Here is a 7,368-nt window from a genome sequence, read left to right as displayed (position 1 = left end):
CCCTCCCCTCCCCTCCCCTCCCCCGACCCGGCCCCATCCTCAAACATATGGCGCCCACTGCTTTTCACACCAATCCCACAGCTTCTCCCCATACCCCAATCCTCCTTCCTCCTTGGAGTCGCCCGCCTTGATCAGATCCTGCCGCCCCGTGGCCGTGTTCGGCCGAATGCGTCCCCAGGGGATGATATACGCCCCGCTGGTCTCGAGCGTGACCTCGGGCGACAACCCGGCAAACAGCTCCGTATACGCCCCGTAGATGGGCTCCGAGAGCATGACCCGGTTTAAGATAAACATGACGAGGGCCGGGGTCCCGTTGAACGACGCCGTCTTCAAATAGCCCGGGTTCAAGCACACACTGACAATCCCATCCTTCTTGTACCGCCGCGCGAACTCCCGGCTGAGAAACCAAGTCCCTGCCTTCGACGCGCCGTAGTTCTGCGCCGACTTGTTGGTCCCCTGGTCGATGACCTTCCAATCGATGCCGTTGGGGGGCGAGCCCGCCTCCGCCAGCCCACTCGACGTCCAGATCACGCGCGTTGGACCACCATCCCCGGGGGAGGCGGCGGCCGCGGCGGCGCGGAGTTGCGGGAGAAGCAACTGAGTGAAGAGCAGGGTCGCGATGCAGTGACGGCCGATGAAGAGCTCAAAGTCCTGCGCGGTGCGTTGGCCCACCGGGACGGCGTTGGCGCCCGTGCCGGCGTTGTTCCACAGCACATGCAGCTGGGACTCCTGCTCCGCGAAGCTGGCGGCCGCGGCTTGAACCGTCTTCAGATCGTTGAGATCCAGATGCAGGAACTTCAGTTTGCCGCGGGTGGTCGAGGCGGCGTTGGAAGACTGGCTTGTGATGTCTTTGATGGCGGCCTCGACTTTGTCCTGTACACGGCAGTTGGCGAGAGAGATCGAGTCAGAGATGAAACGGGGGATATAGATCGATCTGCGTGCGCTCTCACCTTGGACCGAGACGCGATGTAAATTGTACCGCCACCGGCATAGAGGATCTTGACCAGCTCCAGACCAATCCCCGCATTTCCGCCTGTCACGATGTACACCCGGCCCTGCAGTGAGCCGGCAGGAATATCGGCTTCGGTGAACACGGGCTTGGGGGGGTAGATCTGGGTCAAGGTGGCCCGCAGGCCGGAGAAGGGCGCCATCGCTGAGTAACCCTATACACTGGACGTGCTAAGGAGGGGAGCCTCTGGAGAATCTCTGGAGAACCTCTGGATCAAAAGTGTTCGTCTGATGTGGAGGAAGGAGTTGGGGGGGGAAGCCAAGTAGCCAAGTAGGGCTCCAGTTGCAAAGTTGGAAAGGTGATAGCTCCCCACTGGGGGGAATCGGGGAGCTCGAGCTTCAGATGGATTGGTAAGACAGGCGAGAGGATTGCTAAGCGCTAGACAAAGAGACCATGCATGTAATCTGTCTGGCGTGATGTGCTGAGATGCAGGGATTCGCTTCCTACAGTTGAGTCAAACAAACTCAGGTAAACTGACCCCCCACAGCCTCGAGAAGCTTATCTCAAGCCAACATAACTCGAATAACTCTGATACGGTCATGCTTCAGAGCTGAGCTATGGGATCATAATCATTGGAAAAGTAAATCGACTAAGGGTTGGCTTGTTTGCGGGATTATTCGAAGGTAGGGCCGAGGTGTAAGTAAGCCACGTCAAAAGACGCTGGCTGGCTGCACGGTAAGCACCTTGCAGCTCGGTACTGCATGATTACTTCCTAGCTATTCTTAGCTAACCATTGATTGTCATCCAGAGCTGAACACCCTGCTACCTAGACGACAGCACCATTGCTAGATAAGCGAGAAGACACATTGAATCGCTCTGTACGTAGGTAAGTCGTCTTTAGTCTCGTTCCACACAGCAAGGCTAGGACTGATGGAGTTCTTTGATATCCTCAAGGGAGAATCGAATGCCAGCTCGCGCATCACCACCATAACCATATTCAGTTCCCTCCTCCTGAGCTATGTCGTCTGCGTGGGGATCTACCGGCTCTATTTCAGTCCCATCGCCAAGTTCCCGGGGCCCAAGCTGGCCGCCCTGACGGGGCTCTACGAGGCGTACTTCGATCTGATCCCCAAAGGGGGCGGACAATTCCCCTTCGAGATCAAGCGCATGCATGCGAAGTATGGCCCGATTGTGCGCATCAATCCGGAAGAGCTGCACATCGACGACCCGGAGTTCTACGATACTCTCTACCCGACCAGCAAGCCCTACGACAAACTGCAGCGGCTGGAGAACCGGTTTGGGATCCCCGGGGCGACCTTCAGCACGGCGCGCCATGACGTGCACAAGATCCGCCGCGCCGCCATCAGCCCTTTCTTCGCCAAAGCCAAGGTGCGCGAGCAGACGGGGGACATCCAGGCGCTGATGGACACCATCTCCCGCCGGCTGACAACTGAGTACGCCGGCACCGGGCGCGTGCTGAACCTGCACGACGTCTGGCGCTGCTTCGCGGCCGACAACATCATGGACCTGATGTTTGGCTCCCCGCTGAACCTCCATCTCGCCCCGGAATTCCGCGCGCCCTTCACGGGGGCGATCACGCGAGTCACCAATTGGTCGCATGTCACTCGCTATCTGCCCATCTTGGGCGCCGTCACCGACACGCTGCCGCCGTGGTTGGCCAAGCGTCTGTTTCCGCCCTTCGAGCCGATCATTGCATATCGCGAGGAAATGTCGCGGCAGACGGCCACCATCCTGGCCAGCCACCACGCACACGGGGCCCGATTAGGGCAGACGGGGCACGCGACGGTCTTCCACGAGATGCTGGCCTCCAGCCTGCCCCCCGAGGAACTGACCCACAAGCGCATGCAGCACGAGTCCGAGTCCCTGATTGGGGCCGGACTCGAGACCACCGCCTGGACCCTGGCCCTGGGCAGCTTCTACATCCTGCACAATCCCCAGATCTACGCCCAGCTGCAAGACGAGCTGTACACCGCCATCCCCGATGCCGCCCAGATTCCCCCCTGGGCGACGTTGGAGACCTTGCCCTACCTGACGGCGGTCATCCGCGAGAGTACGTTCCCCCCTTCCCCCGAAAAACCCCATCCGCTACTCTATCTATCCCATATCCTATATCCTATATCCTATATCCTATATCCTATATCCTATATCCAGCAAACATAGAGACAAAACTAACCCCCACAGCCCTACGCATGGGCATGGGCGTCATCGAACGCCTCGTGCGCATCAACCGCAACCCCTCGCAGCCATGGGTCTACCACAACACCGCCATCCCCGTCAACGTCGCCGTCAGCATGGACCAGTACCATATGCTGATGAACGAGCGCGTCTTCCCCAACCCGACCACCTTCCAACCCGAGCGCTGGCTCCACGACCCCCGGGGCCCCGACGGGATCCACCCGCTCACCCACTACCTGACCGTCTTCGGCCGGGGCACCCGCATGTGTCTGGGGCTGAACCTGGCCTACTCCGAGCTGTACATTGGATTCGCGACGCTGATCCGCCGCCATCGGCTGCGGTTGGTGGGCACGACCGTCCGCGACGTGGCGTTCTACGCCGAGAATACCATTCTGTCGCCGTGGCCGGGGACGAAGGGGGTCAGGGTGCTGGTGGAGAGTTCTGGGGATTAGTTGGAACTAGGGCCTGTGTTGGCTAGAACTCTCTTCTGTTTTCTGAGAAAGGTAGCACTAGCCAGTGTAGCCACGCTGATTTATTATTATCATAGACCTTTCTTATGAGCAGTACCCACCGCGGATTCAAAAGACAGCCGTTATCGTTTTCTGTGTAGGCAGACGGGATTTTTGTATGCTGCAGTGCCAAGGAGCTTATCTTATCGTGACGGGCTTAGTCATATCGCGTCATTGCAAGTGGCGGTCTGTGCTTTAGTCACTGTAAACCCCGATTATCAATCCAATCCTCGCTGCGCCTTATCACCTCCCCTTCCACCCCATCACCCATTCTTTCCCTTTCGCAACATGGCCAGCTGCTTCTCCCCTGCTTAACGGTCATGGAAGCAGGTTAAATACAGCGTGTTGGATCCGGGAATGAACTTTGGGTGTGTTTGCACCGCATGAACTACCAAACCATCAACATGGCGGGCGATGCCTCCCCCAATCCCTCGGGCCCATATCGCCAGGCCCCAGAGGCTTCGATCCCATCCACAAACGACGATGGTGATCCCAGCAGATTCGGGGCGGATCGCTCCTCGAGTCCCAGACTTCACCGACAGCCGTCATCCGAGATTTTCGCGGAGAGCTTCACCATCCGTTCCTTGCTGGTGGGGATCCTCATCGGCGTTTTGATCACCTTCTCGAACACCTACTTCGGCCTGCAGACGGGATGGATCAGTACAATGGCCATGCCTTCGGCCTTGATCGGCTTCTCGGTCTTCAAGGTCTTCTCGAAGTACCTGGCCTACCCGTTCACCCCCATCGAAAACGTCCTCATACAAACCGTTGCGGGCGCGGTCGGCACAATGCCCCTGGGGTGCGGCTTTGTGGGGGTGGTTCCTGCTCTGGAATTCCTGATCAAGGACGGACCCGATGGGCCATCGGGGGACGGTGGTACCGGGGAGGGTGGTCCGCTCAGGCTGGGTTTCGGAAAACTGGTGCTCTGGAGTCTCGGAGTGTGCCTGTTTGGCGTGGTCTTTGCCGTCCCCTTGAGGAAGGAAGTCATTGTGCGGGAGAAGCTGAAGTTCCCCAGTGGTACCGCATCGGCATTGATGCTTAAGGTGCTGCACGGGGGCGGCTGGCGCAGTGAGAAGACAGAGGCCCAGGCTAGTGAAGCTGGTGAGGCACAAAGGTTCCGAGAAGAATTCGAGGCGCCCTTGTTGGCGCAACAACCGGACAATGACCACGTGCTCGCCAAAGATGATCCGGCCGATCTGGCAAGAGATAGGGAAGATTGGAGAGCCAAGATGCGTCTCTTGGTGGGTGCGTTTGCCGTGTCCGGCGTATATGTAAGGGTTTACGACTTTGCGTGTGTGATTCGGTCTGACAACTGACGCGGTTATCCCCAGACCCTGTTTTCATACTTTGTTCCTCAGGTCCGCGACATCCCCATCCTTGGGCTCTACCTCGCTCGGAACTGGCTGTGGACCCTCAACCCATCGCCCGCCTACGTCGGCCAGGGCATCATCATGGGTCCATCCACGTGCATGCACATGCTCTTCGGCGCTGTGTTGGGCTGGGGTATACTCTCGCCGCTTGCGAAAGCGCGTGGCTGGGCTCCCGGCCCTGTGGACAGCTGGGAAGATGGAAGCAAGGCGTGGATTGTTTGGATCTCGTTGGCTATCATGCTTGCAGATTCCATCGTCAGTCTCGGCTGGCTGGTGGTACGGCCACTCGTATCATACGCTCCCCAAGTGAAAGACAAGGTGCTTTCCAGTCGCATCGGACGTCGCATATTCCCCGAGGCAGCGACATCCCGCTCGCATCAGCATTCGTATGTCAGCTATTCTGCCCTGAGCCCTATCACCGAAGAATCATCCTACCAGAGCCGTCTCTTTCCGCCCCCTGAGAGTCGCCCGAAAACCAGTGACGACAACGAGGAAGATGCGCCGCCCTCGCAGCTTATCTCTACCCGCACAGTACTTATACTACTTCCGTTGACGTTGATCCTGAACGTGGTTTGCATGCACATCGTGTTCGGCGACCTGATGTCGCCCCTCCTATCCAGCCTCGCCACCTTACTGGCCGTCCTGCTTTCCATCATGGGCGTTCGCGCGCTGGGCGAGACCGATCTGAACCCGGTCTCCGGTATCAGCAAGCTGACCCAGCTCATCTTCTCCCTCGCGACCCCGGCCGCGCACTTCTCGCGCCGCACCGCCCTCGTCACCAACCTCCTCGCCGGCGCCGTCTCCGAGTCCGGCGCCCTGCAGGCCGGCGACATGATGCAGGACCTCAAGACCGGCCACCTCCTGGGCGCCAGCCCCAAAGCGCAGTTCTACGGCCAGATGATCGGCAGCCTGATCGGCGCCGTGCTCTCCACCGCCGTCTACAAGATGTACGTGAGCGTCTACGAGGTCCCCGGCCCCATGTTCCAGACCCCGACCGCCTACGTCTGGATCTTCACCGCCCGCCTGGTCACCGGCCAGGGCCTCCCCCCGATGGCCTGGCAGGCCTCCCTGGTCGCCGGCGTGGTCTTCGTGGCCGTGACCATCCTGCGCCTCGTCGCCGCCTCCCCCATCGCCAACGCCGGCCACCGCGGCGTCTCCGCCCCCTGGCGCGACTGGATCCCCGGCGGCATCGCCGTCGCCGTTGGCATCTTCAACGTCCCCTCCTTCACCCTCGCGCGCGCCATCGGAGGCCTGATCGCCTGGTGGTGGGCCCGTCGCCACGCTGCTGCTGCTTCTTCCGCTTCCACTTCCCCTGACGCGGATCACCCGACCGCCCCGGATGCGGCGGATGGCCAAACTCCGCGCGTGCCGGCAACCCACCGCCCGCGGTCCGCTGAACAAGCCAGCAAGGACGCAGACGCGGCGTCGTCGACCGTCGTCGTGCTGGCATCGGGCCTGATCCTCGGGGAAGGCATCATCAGCATCGTGAACCTCCTGCTCGCGAGTGGGAAGGTGCCTCATCTTTAGAGTATATTGTAGAGATCAGGTAGACTATAGACAAGAGTCGAGCGCCACCGCTCGGCTTCTGGGTCTAGACACTACCTAGTATAGACAAAGAGTTTAGCATTCCTACTTGGACCGTGAAGAGCTCTTTTTGGAAAGAAAATGAAAATCAAATGAAATGAGATGGCATTCCTCTGACTTTTGTCTTTTTCGAGGCTGGGCTCAACATCACCTACTTCTGCGCTCGGATTGGACTTGTACACATTCACATAAAACATTACATACACGTCAACAAACACCCAAGATTCACATACAAGGGGGACACACCCTCTCAGGGGAAAAGAAAAGTAGTGTGATAGATAAGCTTTATCCTTCTGCCGTCTTTTGCTCTCCGTGGTGCCTTCCCCCCATCTCGTCTCGCGCAGCACGCATGATATAGCCTCAAAGACCATTATTAGTGCAGAGCAGCCGTCAAAGTAAAGGTCGGAATAGCGGAAGTTAAGTAAGATTCGAATCCAAGTATTTGCGGGAGTCAAAGACAGATGAAAAAGATTGTACGGTTTGAAGAGGCTGAATCGGGAAGCAGGTGGTATTTTGAGAAAGAGGAAAAGCCAGGAAATAGTAGAAAAAAAAATAGAACCGAGACAGCTTGGAAAGCCAGGTTCATTCAAAATGGTATCCAGACATATCATATCACGCATTTCACACATCGAATCACTCCGGATTCCCATGTCCTTGCTCGAAAAGAAGAGTACGCAGTAATCTTGTGAGTGTGGACGGCAACCGGGTGGGTGGGTATCTTGTATCGTCTCCATAGAAGCGTACTTGAGGAAGAAGAAAT

The 7,368-nt window shown here is 58.3% G+C and overlaps 3 protein-coding genes across 3 annotated transcripts; 2 read left to right on the top strand and 1 right to left on the bottom strand.

Moving 5' to 3' along the window:
• Positions 1 to 39: 39 nt before the first annotated feature.
• Positions 40 to 1,151, bottom strand: BO82DRAFT_394136 (NAD(P)-binding protein; the record flags this gene model as incomplete). Its single annotated transcript, XM_025638715.1, has 2 exons — positions 40 to 873; positions 951 to 1,151. 2 exons carry the CDS (start codon positions 1,149 to 1,151, stop codon positions 40 to 42), a joined length of 1,035 nt encoding a protein of 344 aa, XP_025489385.1.
• A 711-nt stretch (positions 1,152 to 1,862) lies between these two features.
• Positions 1,863 to 3,672, top strand: BO82DRAFT_356785 (cytochrome P450). The gene is made up of 2 exons (XM_025635830.1): positions 1,863 to 3,020; positions 3,152 to 3,672. Exons 1-2 carry the CDS (start codon positions 1,880 to 1,882, stop codon positions 3,595 to 3,597), a joined length of 1,587 nt encoding a protein of 528 aa, XP_025489384.1. The 5' UTR covers positions 1,863 to 1,879; the 3' UTR covers positions 3,598 to 3,672.
• Positions 3,673 to 4,058: 386 nt separating this feature from the next.
• On the top strand, positions 4,059 to 6,932 carry BO82DRAFT_341205 (OPT family oligopeptide transporter; the record flags this gene model as incomplete). The annotated part of the gene is made up of 2 exons (XM_025633536.1): positions 4,059 to 4,925; positions 4,986 to 6,932. 2 exons carry the CDS (start codon positions 4,059 to 4,061, stop codon positions 6,549 to 6,551), a joined length of 2,433 nt encoding a protein of 810 aa, XP_025489383.1. The 3' UTR covers positions 6,552 to 6,932.
• Positions 6,933 to 7,368: the final 436 nt, after the last annotated feature.

Source organism: Aspergillus uvarum (assembly GCF_003184745.1).
Source record: "Aspergillus uvarum CBS 121591 unplaced genomic scaffold BO82scaffold_49, whole genome shotgun sequence".
Classification (NCBI taxonomy): Eukaryota; Fungi; Ascomycota; class Eurotiomycetes; order Eurotiales; family Aspergillaceae; genus Aspergillus; species Aspergillus uvarum.
Note: the sequence above shows the minus strand (reverse complement) of the source record. Positions and strands in the feature narration are given on the sequence as shown.

What these genes read in the sequence shown, in the direction of transcription:
- BO82DRAFT_356785 (XM_025635830.1), top strand. Translation starts at nt 1,880, where the DNA reads ATGGAGTTCTTTGATATCCTCAAGGGAGAATCGAATGCCAGCTCGCGC. An exon ending in GACGGCGGTCATCCGCGAGA is followed by an intron (nt 3,021 to 3,151) that starts GTACGTTCCCCC and finishes TAACCCCCACAG; the next exon opens with CCCTACGCATGGGCATGGGC.